This window comes from Belonocnema kinseyi, chromosome 8 (genome assembly GCF_010883055.1).
Source record: "Belonocnema kinseyi isolate 2016_QV_RU_SX_M_011 chromosome 8, B_treatae_v1, whole genome shotgun sequence".
In the NCBI taxonomy this organism is placed as follows: Eukaryota; Metazoa; Arthropoda; class Insecta; order Hymenoptera; family Cynipidae; genus Belonocnema; species Belonocnema kinseyi.
Genome location: NC_046664.1, coordinates 109,713,507 through 109,731,283, shown reverse-complemented (window position 1 = coordinate 109,731,283; position 17,777 = coordinate 109,713,507). Strand labels below are relative to the sequence as shown.

Below are 17,777 nucleotides of genomic sequence, written 5' to 3'. Positions count from 1 at the left end.
GCTAATTACGAATCTGGCATCCGTTGAACTCTATCGCTTCAGGTTCAAGGTCATTTGAAGGTCATTTGAAGGTCAAATCGAGAAAAAACGGTAAAAAAATATTTAAAAAATATGCTGACGCGATAAAGGTCAGCGGGCACCAGGTTCGTAATCAGCGACCCCAAAAACCTATAACATATTTTTTAAAAATTTTTTTACCGTTTTTTCTCGATTTGACCTTCAAATGACGTTGAACCTGAAGCGATAGAGTTCAACGGATGCCAGATTCGTAATTAGCGACTGCAAAAACCTATAACGTATTTTTTTGGATTTTTTAACCGTTTTCTCTCGATTTGACCTTCCAATGACCTTGAACCTGACGCAATAAATGTCAAAGGACGCCAGATTTGTATTCGGCGACCCCGTAAACCATAGTAAACCCGAGCTAACCTCAGAATACATGTTTAAGAGTGTCAAATCTCTCGAAAATACAGTTGGTGGGTAGTGGTGTTTCCTATATTTGTAGGGGTGGCTGGGGGGTGGAGGGTAGTCCGTTTAGCGTGCAATCCACTCGGGATACTTATAAGATACTACCATGATTTTTTCAGATTTTTTGGTCCAAAAATAAATTAGGCCAAAAACCGGCCTTACCGACCCTCCCCCTTTTTGGTTGAATCATTTAAATATTTAAATGTGTGATTCATTATTTCATTGAGGTAGATCCCATATTTGAATATCGTTTTTTCTAACGGTATGTGCATACGTATCGTTGTGTACTAATAGAATTTTTCTTTGGGTTCGTTGCAGGGTGGCGGAGGAGGTGGCGGGGCTGCGGGGGGACTGAAGTTCACGGTGGATGCCACTTGCGAGAGAATCAAAGAGGAATTCAATTACATCCAGCAACAGTACCACTCGTGAGTTTTCATTCTCCATGTTTCTTTCTCTCTTTTCTTTCTGTTCCTCTCTCCTTCGCTCTTCCTTCGTACTTCCTCATCCCCCACGCGCTGCTGTTGACGCCAAGGTTCTTCGTCCTCATTCTTTTTCAGCTTCAAAAGCACACCTTTACCTCCATCACCGCCAACAGCAACATCACCCACAAGTCACCTGATCCTGCCTCATCACGCCTCAACTTCTTCGTTCCTCTTTCTTTCCCTATTTATCTGCACCCTCTCCTTTATCTCTTTTTCTACTCTTTCTCCATCCCTTTTTCGATTTTTATATTCTCATCATAATGAGAAGTTTTCAGTTTTATGTAAAAACTCACTATCGCGGATTTCTTTAAATCTCCACGTTTCGAGATCCCCCGAATCCCCCAAAAAACGTTGTGATAGTTGTCGTCTGTATACTGGATAACTTTTAAAAGTCAAGTCGGATATAATTGTGTTTTGGTACATTTTCTTAGGGCCAAACATATAGATCGAGCTCGTTAATTAGCCTTTTTTGACTAACGGTTCTGGTGTTAACCACACAAAAAAATAAAGAATTAAGAATTCTATTTCTCGGGCAAATGATGCAAGATACGAAAAAACTTTTATAGATATTTTTTACCTGGAAAGATATACAAATTTATTATTGATAATTTTTTGATAGAACGCTTAGTTTTTGGTTTAATCGTAAAAAATAAAATTTATATAAACAAATTAAATTTTTGGAAAAATGGCACAGGATACAATAAAATAATAATATACAAAATTGTCCGCATAATTATATCCGTAAATTTTCTTTGCACAATATTTTGATAGGACGCACAGTTTGCGTTTCAATCGTTAAAAAAGGACAAAAAAAGTACAGTGAAACCCTTCAATAGCCCTCCCTTCTACATCGCTTCATTCTACAGCCCTTCCGAGAATCGACGCCACACCGCAGGTAGGTGTAATAGGAGCTGCGCGGGGTCTGCTGTTGTCACTCAAGCGAGCACTCAGGCGTGAACAAACAAAAGCGGAGCGGGCTATAATGAGTTAGTTTCCATTCACCGTCGGACCCAAAATCGGCGCATGCTCAAATCCATTTACTTTACCTTGATACACTTGTTTCGTTAGTCGTTCATTTGGCATTCTCTCAACATGCCCGAACCATATTACCCGATTTCTTTCCCATGTGTTTACTAGCGTATCTTCTGCACCAGATTCTTTGAGAATTACTCGTTACTCATTTTGTTCATCAGAGTGTTTCCCGCATATTGTGCGCAAGAATCTTACGTCAATTGCTTTAATTTACTCTTATCTTTTTTTTGATAGGTCCATGTTTCGCTACCGTATAGTACAGTCGGTACAAATTAAGAATTATGTTTTTCCATTTTAGCTTTATTTGATATATTTTTCCTTCTGATAAGGGACCTTGCTTTACCTATAACCTTCTTACCTTCGTTTAGGCTTCTATCTTTCTCCTCATCTATCTTCCTCATCAATTAGGATTGAAAAAGCATATTAGAATCTGTAGAAATTTCACATCTCAGTTTTCCATGGAGCTCCACGTTGTGAGACCTCCTGAAGCCGAAAACAAAATTTTGGCGATGGCATCAACAAAAAAATGAAAAATTCCATTTTGTGTTTAAACTATGAACGACAAAGAAAAACGAAAAAAGATCAAAGTTGTTTAAATCGTGGAAAAATATATTGAAAAAATTTTTTTGAAAAAAACTACACAAGCTACGAAAAAAAATTAGTAAACAAAAATTGTACAACTAAAAGCATCTTGAAATCTTTTATAAATAGAGTTTTAATAAGGCGCATTCTTTTGTTTTAATCGTAAAAAATAACATTAAAAATAAAAATGAAAAATTTGTAGAAAAGCGACAAGAGGTACAAAAAACATTGATAGACAAAAGTTGTTTGACCAAATAAAAACTACATTATTATTTAATTTTTTATAGAACACTCAGTTCTTTTTTAATCATAAAAAAATATTAGCAAATCTGTCCATCTGTCCGTAAACACGATGACTCTCGTAAAAATAAATCGATCAAATCCAGCTTTGAGACACTTCTTTCATCCTAAAAGAAAGAATGATTTCGTTAACCAGAATTCCTTAAACAACGGTTTCCATAGGAAATGCCCTGCAAAAATCGAACATTCCATTTATACGCCAAATGATGATAGACGACTGCTAAGTAAAAAAGTTATAGAGAAGAATTGTAGCTTTCAAACAGACCTACAATTTTACCTCAACTATTTTTTTATACGATTTGATATTTTGGTTTCATTTTTTGAGAATAATATGAAAAAAACTCGAAAATTAAGATTTGGAGCGAAACGACGCAAAATACGGGAAAAAGTCTCAGGAAGTAATTATAGCTTTTGAGAAGTCATATAATATTTTACAAAAATATTTTTCAATAGGACTTGTCATTTCGAGTTTATTTATCGAAAATACCATGAAAAAATAGAAAATTCAAATTTTTAGCCTAACGACTCCCGAGTTAATTCGGGTTTTCAACAGCCGAGTTTGAAAGCAAATATTCGACCGTACCCATTAAATGCTCACTATCATCCTCGAAGTCAAACCTCCCACTCGACATGAGTTAAATCGCAGCAAATACACAACCTGGCCGTACGATGCAGATGGCGACCCATCCGAGTACTATCTGCGCTCGAAATGGCTTACCTCCTCAAACAATTCAGATTAATTTTTTACCAAAATAGTTGAATTTTCAACAAAAAAATGATATTTTTGCTAACCAAGTAGATCAAGATTAAAACAAAAAACAAAACAAAAATTTTGAACCAAAAAAGAAGAAAATTGTACAAAAAAGTTCATTTTCAACCAAATAATTGAACTTTTCACCGAAGTAGTTGAATTTTTAACAAATACATGCCTTTTGAAGCAAGTACTTAAATATTTAACAAAATTAGATGAATTTTTCACGAACAAGAATAACAATTTTACCTCACAAATTAAAAATATTAATTAATATTTTTAGTAAGTTAGTTACTTGTAATAAGTTACTACCCAACTCTGTACGGAACTCGCCGAAACAGAGTTACTTACAATGGACTATGTGGTCGGTAAAGCTTTTTTTAAGTCATAGAAAGTTTCTTCTGACAAAAAGAAACAATAAAGCGACCATTTATTTTATTGTTTAAAATTAGAATATTTATTTTATATGAGACTTTTACAATTTTGCGCGCAATACAGCAATAAATTAATTCTAAATTTGAAAATAACTTACTATAATTTATCATTTCTATTCAAGAAAATTATTAGATCAAATTTACTTGAAATCAGTATCAATATTTCATGTGAGTATTGCGCAATAGTGAAATAATTATTGATATGATTGCCAATAATTTAGCGGATTGTATGTTTTTTTAGATATTTTTCTTAGGGATTTTTACGAAAATTTGTATGGATATTCTAAACCATGAGTTCCCCTACATTTCGAATTTTAAAGTTATCTGCGAATTTCCACAAAAAGTCTTAAAAACAAATATTTTTAAAATTTGAAAAGTAAAATGAAATCAATAATACGTGGGTTTTTGTTTGTGATTCATATAATAAATATATTATTACACGGAAAAATCAGGAACTAGTAGCTAGGTCTCGGATATGAGAAAAATTCATTGGGCATTGATGTATTTTTGTAAATGATCTGCAAATTTTGCGAAATAATTGATGAACTCGATATCACAAGTCTGAACCCGTGCATAATTTTTTTTCGTAAATAATTACAAAAATATTATGAGTGATTGGGTAAAGCTTCACAGAGCACTCCCGAACACTCACGATATTGCCGGACAAATTTGGGAACTAGGACGTAGGTTCGTCTTTACGTGGCCCGCACGCACTCTCTCCCTCACGCTCTGTGCGTATGTGTACGCGTATGTGTGGTTTGAGTTCGTCGGATTAGTGGCTAGAATTTTTATTATACGTACCTTGTTCAGCGTCGATGGCTACGCGTGTTCACGCACTCGTGGATTATGTTTAGAAACTGTCAAGTCAGCAGTTCCGAGGGTTCAAATCCTCAGTTGTGCGAATTTATAAATAAATATAAATTAAATCGCACAAATAAAATTTTTCCCTTTTTATGCTTAAGTCTAAAATTTTCAGGAACTGTTCGTAGGAAATTCAAACTGCCCATAAAAAAGTTCCAAGTTTATCCATACATTTTTCATAGAAATCAGGATTTAATGTTTGATTTTTTTATCCCTTATCCGAGACCTAGGTACAAGTTCGTGACTTTTTTTACGGATGAATTTTTTCCGTGTATTTCTAACTAATTCAGGAAACAAAACTTTTGAACCAAAGAGAATTATTATATTAAATTGAAATTGTTTCCAACATTTTCAGTTGAATTTTGGGAATGGTCAGATAATATATCATTGATTAATAAAAAAAAACTTTTTTAAATTAAATATCAGGCGCTGAGAAGGATCCCTATCCGTCGTTCAAACGTTTGCTAATTCAGTTTTTATAAAATGCATGTTTTGTTATTACATATATAATCGCCCATAATGATGTATTTAATAATAATAATAATAATAATAATAATAATAATAATAATAAGTTTGTTAGACGCTCGGACTTCACCTCAGAGGTCCGGGGTTCGATCCCTGAGCCGGTACCTTTGGAAATTTTTCTATGTACCTTTACCGATGTTCTGGTGGTTCGAACCCACCTTAAGCTGTAGGTCCCCCATCGTTTACTTGACTGCGACCCAGTCTGTCAATGATAGGGTAAGAACCAGGCTTTGTCCAATATGTCGGGGCGCACTGCTCTCATCAGATCACTTGATTGCATTATAAAAATGCGTCCGTGATTGATGATATATACCGGGACAGGCCCGCGTTAAGTAATCAAATAAAATCCAACCTCGAACCAAAAATGCCTTCGACATATTGGGCAGTTACTATGTTAAGCCTGTGACAACATTGCCCTTGTAATAATTGATTCTATTACACGCCCTTAAATTTTTCCTCAGATGGGGCCTTGAATATCAGAACAGAAACCATAGAGGAATTAGAAATACAATGGATGCAGAAAGCCATCCATGGCGAGAACCCCAACACGTTAGATCAAAATGAACTGGATACAGGTCAAGGTTGTCAGCGCCAGGAATTATCGCAAACATGTGTTACATCAAGACCTGGTTTACCGGTGCCAATTATGTGGAGATGCCAACGAATCCATCGAGCACATTACTGATGGCTGTCGCGTAATGGCTCAGAGAGAATATACGCACAGACATAATGATGTAGCGGGCATTATTCATCAACAACTTGTCCTAAACCTAGGACTCTTAAAAGAATGGATGCCCTTCTATAGATACATTCCAATGCTCGTCTTAGAAAGCGAAGATTACATCTTATATTGGGATGTTACTATCCAAACGGATCATTACATCTTGGCCAATCGACCTGACATCGTATTGCGAGAAAAAAAGGTGGAAGAGTCTACATCATCGAAATTGCTTGTCCGCTTAGCCGAAATTTTCAGTCAACCTATACAACCAAGATCCACAAGTATAGCGAGTTAAGGCGTTAAGTAAAGACCATATGGAAGAATGTGAATCATGCATCTATTCATCCCATTGTGATTTCGGCTACAGACAATGTGCACGCAAGATGCACTGAACATCTTGAACATTTAGGAGTCAATAGGGTATTGACGGCAGCTCAGAAGACGGTTTTATTAAACACCTGTCGCATTATAAGAAACTTTCTTGATCATCAGGAAGCTAACGACTAAAAATCCGTGGAGTGCCAGATGTTAGCTCTATCTCATCAGTCACTTGACTTAGTCCATGTCTATGATGTATAACCGGGTTTACCCGAGTAAAAGTTTAATAAAAACATAATAATTCATTCGATTGACTTTTTACTGTTTCTGGTTTGTCACTGATCTGCCATTTTGAAATATTCTTGTAACGACTGGTTCGCTTATAGAAATTTATTTTTGCATACACTTAGGTTAGTGTAAGAACACGAGCCAGTCGTTTATCGAGATAACCACTCGTTTATGTTACACCAATCTAAATAGAGCAGTGAGTAGTTCGATCTACACTGCTTATTGCTGCATGATACACGACGAAGTCGTGTGGGACTCGCACGGCGTGTTTCCGATCATTAACGATCGAAGCCGAATAAGAACGGATGCGCACTACATGGATCAAGATCGCGAATCGCATGCATTTTTTAATTATACGCGCTTATTTAAGGAGCAGGCGCCAAAATTAAAAGAAAAGTCCATTTTTTTAAATTGACGTAGGCACAGATTGTATATATTTAGGATCCACGGAGACCATCCATGATAGTTATATTCATGAAAAAAATGTTTTACATTAACTTTCAGTTTAAAAATATTATAATTTACAAAAACTGCGTAAGTGCTCTCTAAAGGGAAGAAAGTTTGGAAAATTAATATAATTAAAATTTATGAATAATATTGAGAGAGAAAAAAACTTATCTTGTACGTTTCAACGTTTTCTTAATAAATTGTACATGAATGTTTATAAAACTTTACATAACCACAACGCACGATTTCGATATATTTTTCCATTTGCGATCAGCTGACAGCTGTTTCTGCGTTCGTTCTTATTCGGCTTCGATCGTTAATGATCGGAAACAGGTATTGCGAGTCCGACACGACTTCGACGTGTATCATGATGCAATGAGTAGTGTAGATGGCACTACTCACTGATCTATTGAGGTTGGTGTAATATAAACGACTGGTTACTCTCGATAAACGACTGGTTCGTGTCGATACACTGACCTGTAACTTATGAAAAACATTTTTCCTATAAACGAACCAGTCGTGTATGCAAAACCACTCAGTGCTTCAGGATTTTCTCCTCTAGAAGAAAGATCCCTACTGGTTTGTTTCTTTTCGGTTGGCGAAGCTCTGTGTCGGTATTACATAGTATATAATGTGGTATGTGAGAAAGATCCGTGCACATCATCATCAATTAAAAATATCTTAAAACTTTTCTTTAAAATCCCATCGCAAATGTTTTCAAAACTTAAGTCATAACCAATAATAAATAGTTAATATTGAGTGCTACATTTTTAAAAGGGTCATACAATATTAAGCACTAAAAATTATAGCTGGGGTGCGCTCCTGGATATAGGCAGCGTTTTTCAAGAGAGTTGTAATTTTATTTCTAAGGATGCTTTTTTAACTTTCCTACTGGCTTTCATTGTATTACTTTTCAGCGTATTTTTCAAATGTTCAAGGGGGAAAAGAAATTATTTAATACATCTTATGAGGAAACATGATTTTTTATGTTGAAGGTCATTTAACCCATGCAGGGTGGTTATTGACAACATCAACAAAATTTCCGATAATTTCACAGTTGTTTATGCAACAAATAGAAATTTTTTGTTTGGTAGGTCCATAAATCATTCAAAAAAATTTTCATTAGTGCTACTTTATACGAAGCATGTATAACATTTTTTTCATGTGCAATGAACTACATTAAGAAAACTTTTTTTTCTTTTTTAAAACACGTTGTCTTACACATTTGCACAGAAAAAACTGGGGTTCCCGTTAGAAACCATTTTTTGTTCCAAAGGAGCTGCAACAAAAATGAACCTCAGTTGCTAAAAAGGATCCCAAAACGATGAATAGGCGCTAAATGACACCTTAGTTGGTGTTCTAAATGATTACAATTACAATTGAGTCTATTTGTAAAGAACCTATTTTTCGCTTTGTCCACATCGACATTATGTTAATTTCATAACATAATTTTTACCTGAAAGCATACATGTAATCGAAATCTGATGGGCATAACTTAAGGAGGTTAATTAAATGACAAAATATTACCGCAATTATAATAGATATAATGAGTTGATAAATAAATAAAGTGGGACGATGGTCGTGGGGGCTAAAGCGTAGGCTTTGGACCCACTCCTTCGGCTTGCGGGTTCGATTCCCGCCTCGCACTCTGGAAGAGTCTCGGTGGCCCATGCGGTGAACACTAGCCTAGCAAGGGAGTTGTTCATCTCCGGAGAGTCGTGGGACCGGTACCTCTAGAGAAAAAGGGTTTCTCTAAGTACTTAAGGCTGTTGCTCTTGGTGGTTCGGAACCCACCTTAAACTGTAGGTCCCCCTTCCATCACCATGTAAGTGTGTGGAGGGTGTGTAAAGGAATAGAGAAGGTGTAAGAAAAATGTAAACCCTTAGGGGACACATTAGAAGCTTCCATTCCAGAGTTGATAAATATCATTGGCAGGTTATGTAGCAAAGATGTCAATATAAAGGTATATTCATATGCAAGAAACTTTCCGTCTCAAGTAATCGTTCGACAACTGTAAATCTATCCCTACCTTATCAGCCCTACTATGCAAGCGTTTGGTGCACTCTAAATGAACCCTTTTGGCTCTACAGGTATCTATTGGAGCTCAAGTTCTAAATGATACCAACTTTTATTTGAGCCGCAACTTCAATGAATCCCCAGTTTTTTCTGTGTCGGCGTATAAATAAAATTTAATATTTCGATTTCAACTTTGGATAGGGCTATAAAGTTTCTGGTATAGGTACCAAAGTAACTCCCTATAAAGACGAATCCTAAAAAAATGTCTCCAGTTCGCGCAAAGTAGATCTGTGCTAAAATATAGAATAATAATAGATTTCTCACCTCCAAACGCGCAATAATGGTTATTTATACCCCGCAAAAGCCTTCAAAAAGGCATATTGTACCTGCTTTATATAGACTCAATGGAAAAATGTCCTGTGCTCTCGCGTTCATGTTAAAGTGACAGATAATCGTAATATTCACGGAATCTTAGATTTGTTTAATTATTAAAAGAAGAAAAATGGTTATCTCTAATTAGGATAAGCAGTAAAAAAATTATATTGTATATACATATATACACTGAGAAAAAAAGTTAGCAATCGCAACAAAACCATTTTGTTGAGCAGTTTCTGTTGTCAGAGGAAAATTTTCTTTGTCAGCACGAAATTGTTTTGTTGGCCAAACAAAATATTTGTTTCTTAACCCAAAATTATTTCTTTAAGCCTTATTTTGTTGTTCTGAACACATTTTTATTTAGCTAACAAAACTCTTTAATTAGACCAACGAAATATGCAGCTACGCATGCGCACTCGTTCAGTGGGACCACGTGCAGACGTCTGCAAGTTCATTTCCATTATGACGGATAATACCGGTGATGTCGCGTGTTCCCTTCTAGAAACAATTGATTGGGCACGATTTACAACGATTAAGAGTGATCAAAAGTTGAATCGGTTTAAATTGTTGCTAATTGTGTCAATTATTCCCAATCGTATTGAACTGAGTAAATGCACTTGCTTGCAATGCTCTCGCTGCAGTTTTCATTTGTAACACACATGGCGCGCACGTGTTTATTGGTTGGAAATTAAATTTTTAATGATTTAACAAAAATGTAAGTACAAAAAATATAATGTTTCTTCGGGCGGTATACTGAATTATAAGTCGATAGTATCTGGGTTAACAACAGGCAAAAATCACACTGTTTTACGATTTGACAGTGATATAGTGTGATTATCAAGTAGGCAGTAATAGTTTTATTTATCGGGTATACTATTATAATACACGTTTCTTTACTTCTTTTTATATGCATATTGTTGAAATTTGTTTGTTTGAAAAAGTAAAAAACCGTTTGTAAATAATTATAGCAATATCAAAATGATTTAGTGACAACTTAACCTCTAACTCAGAATAATACGTAACCAATTGAAAACGATTGGAACCATTATAGAACGTAGGATGCCGCCAACATTTTGAAACTCGGACTAAATAAATCGTAGGTAGCTCACTAATTTTTTAAATTTTTAGTAGAAAAATTTGTTCAATATTTTTAAGTTTCTTGTAAATAAGAATGCTGAATTTTTAAATAAGTGTGATTTGAAACTCTTCAAAGTTTCTAGTTTTAAATATTTCAAATATACCATTTTAATATTTTAAATCATTTGAATGTCTATATCTAATTTTAAATTTTTTAAGGTTTGAAATTATTAATTTCATATAGTTTTAAAGGTTTGAAACTTTAATTTCATATATCATTAGATTGTTCAGAAGGCTTCATGTGATTACAAACTTTTAAGCTTTAATAATAATTGACAGAAATGAACTTTTAGATTTAACTATACAAAAACTGTTTCAGATTGAAGTATTTTAAAATTTAAACATTAAAAATTGTGGTATTCATAGGTAAAATAGTTTAAAATTGAACTGAATAAAAAATTGACTGAATACATGCGGAATTATTTCAACAACTAGTTTTCCGTTCCCAAGCACAGACAGCCTGATTTTTAAAATGTTATTTTTGAAGTCACATGGCATCATTTTAAAATAAACAAAGTTACAGGCTGGTTCAAATGTTTTAATGATAAATTAACCATTTAAAGTTTTCTGTAAACGTAAAATTTTAACTATGTAATTATATATTTAAAATGTTCAGTGTTCAGAAAACTTCCACTTTGAACGATTTAATTTGCAATTTAGTCTTAAATACTTTAAATAAAAAAGGTTCTGTTTTGAAAACTTCAACTTTCAGTTTTATTGACTGCTTTACATTTTTTTAAATAAGGAAATGATTCCCAATTTCTTTTTCGATTTTAGTGGCTACGTTAATTGCGAATAATAAAAAAAATTGATTGTATGTCAAGCATTAGAGGTATGTAGAAGTGAAGTGAGACTCCAAGTCTAAGGGTTATCGAATATAACAGCGCCGACATTGATATAAATTTACTGTTCAATTTAAAAATATAAATTAATAAAAAGCTTTTTTTGTTAATAAGATGAATTTGTGTGTTAATAATGACGGTGAATTAAATATTGAGACCTCTTTCTAATGAAAAAATCTTTTAACTCTAGTAGTATTTTTTAATTGTTTAACTTTATTCAATTAATATCAGCCTGGCATTTTTTAAATAATAAAATAATACTCAATGGGTTTTCTGAAGTTTCAAGTTTTTAAAATATTCGTTTCCTTTTTTTCAAATCTCAAACGGTTTTAAAACCTATTACCATTTATAAACTGTCCACTACAATAAATAATCCAAGGGCGAATAATAAAAAATAACAATTTTGCTTCTTTGACTTATTTGAAATCGACTTTTTTTTATTTTTATCGTGTGTCTGATTTTATATTTTTAACATATAATAATATTAGAACGTTTTTTATCTTAGAACCACTTTCTTCTTGTAAGAATTATTTAGAAACTATTTATTTACTTCCTTTCGTAATATATACTACTTAAAATTTATATTATTCCAAAAAAGTTAATAATTGTCTTTAAATAATTACCGCCAGATGAAGCTGCTGCCATCACGTGCTCAATCATTGTCAATAGTTTTGGCACAATTAAGAAACACGATTTGGAAGGATTGAGATATTAGTTATATCGTTTCTGACTGATCTCAATTGATTCTTTCTAGAAGGGTTCCGTTATCTTTAGACGTGCTGTTTAAAGTTATCAAACTGCTGTCAGTAAGCACCATGGATAACTAGACCCTTCAAAAGTAAGCATCCAAATCTTAACCTAAAATGTATACGTAAACGAACGTTTTAAAAATTTTATACTAAATAAAATGTAACAATATTTCTATTTTCATATTCTGGACAATAAATAAGGATATTTCTATTACTTATTCTGTATATTTTTATATCATAACTTTAATCAATTATCCATAATTCATGATATTTTTTATAAGTATTATATGGCAATTTTTTTGCTCTTAAAACTTGAATCAGTTGCAAAAAAACTGTTTTGTAGCAAAGTATTTGATCAATTTATAAAATTGTAATTTAAACTGACTTTTATTTCTGAGTAACTTGTCTCTATAACCGAATATAATTAGTTAAATTAACTTCTTTTATTCAATTACATTTATAGAAATAATAAGTTGCTTTGAAGTTAAACTTAGTAATAATTACCATTTAATGAATCAGTAAATGACTTTTAGCTATAAAATAGTTGTTTTTCGCGACTGATTCAGGTTTTGAGAGTACAAAACGAATGTTTGTGACCTAAACAATATTTAGCAACGCCGACAAAACTATTTTGTTTATACAGCAAAAAAATTTATTTGAGACGAAAAAATAATTTGGTTGGACTTGAAAAAGTATTTTGTTAGGTTAAGAAACAAATTTGTTAATTCAACAAAATATTGTATTGTGACGAAACAGAGTTTCGTTGCTTCAAAAGAATATTTGTTCATGCTAAAAAAACAGTTTAGTTTTGCCAACAAAAAGTCTCAACAAAATAGGTTTGTTGCACGAAGAGCAACAAAATTATTTTGTTGAGCCAACACAATTTTTGTTGTTTTAGCCAAACAGTTTTCTCAGTGTACCCACTTAGCATAGACAGAATGTAAAAATGTCCTGTGATCGGGCGTTTATGTTAAAGCAGGGATATACACTGAGAGACATAATCTCGAAGATGTATTTTAGAAATTGATATTGAGCTATGAAATCCAGGCAGCACCGGGTCATCAAATCATGAAGTCTCCTATTTCATAATTAAGGGCTCATTTAATGCCCCATTGCCGAATTTTCGGCTCTTAATTTTTTTTCAAGTGTGGATGGTGCTGCCAACTTTACTTCAAGCCAGCAACACGACTCGAGGTATCGGTCAAAAATTGATCATATCAAATTCTTCCTTTCAAAGAAATTTCCGGCTCCAGGAATCCCTTTAAACCAATGTCCTACCTTCATAATTAAAAAGCGCCACGCAGGGCAAAGAACAAAAAATTAATTTTCGATTTTTCATCTTAGCATTAATAATGGCCTATTTAGGACTCACTTTCTATCCAAGTATGGATTTTACTATTTAGCTCTTTTTATGAAATACGCAACAGTTCCATTAGCTTTAATTCAAGTTAGGAGCACCACTCGAAGAATCGGTCAAAATATTATTATATCAAATCTCCCCTTTCACAGAAATTGCCGACTCATTTCCGGTTCCAGGAATCCCTTTAACCCAATGTCTTACCTTCATAATTAAAAAAGGCCATGAAGGGCAAAGGGAAAAAATATACATTTTTTCTTTCTCTTCCTAACATTAATAAGGGGTTATTTACGACTCACTTTCTATCCAACTATGGATTTTACTACTTAGCCCTTTTTAGAAAATCTACTATAGAAAATTAAATGTGTTTAATACATTTTTTAAAGATTTGTTTAAACAAATTTGTTTGGTTAATTTTAAATTGCTTGCTACTAAATATACGGCTCTCAGACGTACATATCATTAAAGCCTGCTGAAATTAAGTATTACAAGTATGGTGAACTATATATTATTAGACTAAGGGTTTAATAAATATACAACGTCCCGGAGACATATAGCTAGTATTCTAGGGTTATATATGATAGTCTTGAGAGCCCTAAATGAGCTTTAGATCCTATGGATTTTCACGATTACAAGCATCTGAAATTGGCTTTAAAAACATCAAAATTGCGGAATAAGTATCCAGCATTTCCTAGAGGATAAGAAATAACTAAAAAAGGTTATCATTGTTAGAATTTCCATCAAAGGAATGTACTGTATAAATAATAAGGGAAAAATTGTGAGTACATAAAAGTTATGTATAGTGTTTATGTGAATCCATAATATAAATAATTTATGAATTGCAAAAGGACATTAATAACACAGGCCCACAAAAAAGTTGTCTCCACGAAACAAGTGACTAGGCTACCCTTATAGATTTTTGAGCCGTTGAATCCAAATCTGACCTCAGATCTTCTCCCACACGTCTCAGTTTTCCCCTAGATGCAAAAGTAGGGAAAAGCCTAGGGATTTTCTGGTCACACAAGCCACACAAAAAATTTGTCTGCACGATACAAGTGGCTAGGCTAGCCTTATGGATTTTGAGCCGCTGAATCCAAATCTGGCCTCAGAATTTTTCCTACACGTCTCAGCTTTCCCCTAGATGCAGAAAATGGGGGAAACCTAGGGATATTCTGGACATTATTTTGATAATACCTGTATGCGGAAGAATAAACGTACGTGTGTTATATCCTTATGTGTTCACCGAAAAAAATATATAACCATATTAGTTTAATAATACCTCGGACTAATACGCTTCGCATAAACTAGAACTCAGTAGGTAAAAGTTTCGAACTGGATCTCTTAATTTAATTTGCACTATCCCGCGCACCCGGGTCGTCACTAACCGAAGCCATTAAAAACGGTAAGTCGACAACCTGGGTGCGCAATATCGTGCACCAGGTCGTTTAACACGTATTCTACATGAACCTTTTCAAAATTCAAACTTTTCCAACATCAAAAACAGCTACTTATGCCGAGGCGACGACCCTGGTGCGCGGGATAGTGCACAAGGTCATTTAAAACGTCATCTGTTTAAACTTTTTCAAAATTCAAGTTTTTCCAAAACTCAAAATAACTATCAATGGTGAATCGACGAACTGGTTGCCCAAATTGAAATTTCTAAGAGTTCTCGTAGATGGCCTTTTATATGACTCGGTGCAAGATCCGGCGCCCCCGGGTCGTTGCCTCACCATTGGTAGTTTTTTTGGGTGTTGACAACATTTGAATTTTAAAGAAGTTCATGTTGAATTCGTGTTACAGTACCTGGTATACGATCCTGTGCACCTGGGTCATCGATTCACCATTTGTAATTGTTTTAATCATTGACAAAATTTAATTTACAAAAAATTTCTCGTAGTTGACGTTTGAAAGGACCTGGTGCACGATCAAGCGCACCCGGATGGTCGACTCATCATTGAGAGTTATTTTAGGTGTTGGCAAAATTTTAATTTCGAAAAAGTTCTTGTAGAATACGTGTTAAACTACCTGGTTGTACGATTCTGCGCACCCGGATCGTCGTCTCACCATTTGTAGTTATTTTGGTTATGGAGAAAATTTTAATGTTTTAAAAGTTCTTGTAGATGACGTTTGAAAGGACCTGGTGCACATTCAGGGGCACCCGGGTCCTCGACTCACCATTGAGAGTTATTTTGGGTGTTGGAAAAATTTGAATTTTGAAAATTCTTGTAGAATACGTATTAAATCAGCTGGTTCACGAACCTGCGCACCCGGCTCGTCAAATCACCAATTGTAACTAATAAAGATACAAAACAAAATGTTTACACAAATTCAATTTTAAAAAAAACAACTACTTTTAGTAAAAAATAATGAAATTCATTTATTGTGATAATAATTTTCGTTTAAGGAAAGTTTATAACACGTTTTTACGATAAGTCGATACAATTAAATGGAGATTTGCCATGTAGTAATATTTTGCTATAAAAATGACTTCAGCGGATCAAATGTGCAAACTAAAAATTGTTATTTTTTAAAATTAATTAATTTTACTTTCAAAAATTTAGACGCACGTGTTTGCATATTTTACCGCAAAACGCAGTTTTGCACAACCCATAAACGCAGAACATACCAGGTTAGATTAACAATCGCCTGCATTTTGCATTGCGAACAATCTAAATCTTACTTCATTCAATCAGCTGGCGTTCCTTAATTAATTTGATAGTGTTCTATATCTGAAAATATCTCAATACAGTATTATCTTAACTTTGACCGTTCATCATCCTTAACTCTTGTACTTTATTGAATGAACGACGTTTGTTACTTTAATTATTTACGTGTACCGTTTAAGTTTTAGAGTACGCGAGATTTGATATTTAAATCATTATTGTTTAATTTTTCCCAACACATATTGTCCAGTGCCTCAACTCAGCGCAATGCTCACGGGAAGCTCCTACGTCACAGATTCGTTGGATCCTCGCTGTTCGTCGTCATTCGAACCAGCAGAGTCGAACGGAGCGAAGCATAGCGAGTATATCTATATTGATGCACTGTGTTTCAAATTTCATAACATACCCGATACAAAAGTGGAACAGTGTCTGTTTCGATGCTTTAGAACAGCTGATATTCAACTTATGAATGCTTCGAGTTCTACATGAAGAACTGCTCCATTTCAATACTTACTTAATTGATGTAATTCGGTATTGCTATAGCGTCGGTTCTATACTCAAACCGATAAAATTACAAAGTAAATGAAGGGATCCTGTTCGACTTTTTTACCTACTGGGTTCTAATTTATCCGAAGCGTATTAGTCCAAGGTATTATTGAACTAATATAGTTACATATTTTTTTCGGTGTTGGGATTCTTAAAGAAGAAATTCATACACAAAAATTGCCCCGTGTGCTTTCCGTTTCTCCTTGCTAGGATAATTCTAGGGAAGTTAAAGGTCTTGCTTATGTTATACTGACTGGTATAGCAAAAAATAAAATACATACAAAAATTTGTCTGCACGAAACAAGTATCTAGGCTAGCCTTATGGAGTTTGAGCCGCTGAATTCAATTCTGGCCTCAGAATTTCTGGTACACATCTCAGTTTTTCCCTTGATGCACAAAATAGGCGAAAACTTAGCAATATTCTGGACGTTATTTTTATAATCATTATACTCGAAAATAGACAAATGGATGTTATATTCTTAAGTGTAGCGACTTATACAGACTAAATTAGTAAACAGAAAATCTCTAGTGTACCTTTTGTTCGTCATATCCTTTGCAGATTTGCATGCTAAATCTAAATTTGCAGCCGAAATTTTTCGGACGTGTTCCATTTTCTCTCTAGATGCAAAATGTAGGTAAAAGCCTAGGAAATTTCTGGTCACACAGGCCAGAAAAAAGTTGTATACACGGGAAAAGTGCCTGATTTCACACGCAAAATTGTAAAGGATATTAGGTTTTTGTTATTTTTTTCTCGTATAAATCTATGTAATCTGAGAAAGACCTTCAATTTGCTTAGAATTACCCAAGTTGGGGTAAATAGAAGGCACACTAAAGAATTTCTGTGTACAAATTAAGTCTCTAAAAGTCCTTGCACTGAAGAATA

General features: G+C 33.9%; 1 protein-coding gene across 10 annotated transcripts in view; it reads left to right on the top strand.

The window, feature by feature from the left end:
- The window catches only part of LOC117178167 (protein groucho-like), a 397,186-nt gene that overhangs the window by 140,173 nt on the left and 239,236 nt on the right, over positions 1-17,777 (top strand). For 8 of the 10 annotated variants that reach the window (XM_033369453.1, XM_033369452.1, XM_033369451.1 and 5 more), the window contains exon 3: positions 787-893. In XM_033369453.1, coding sequence (XP_033225344.1) covers positions 787-893 — 107 coding nt within the window. Of the gene's footprint in view, positions 1-786; positions 894-10,130; positions 10,316-17,777 lie in introns of those variants that run through there. The other 2 variants (XM_033369455.1, XM_033369454.1) reach the window with 1 other exon arrangement.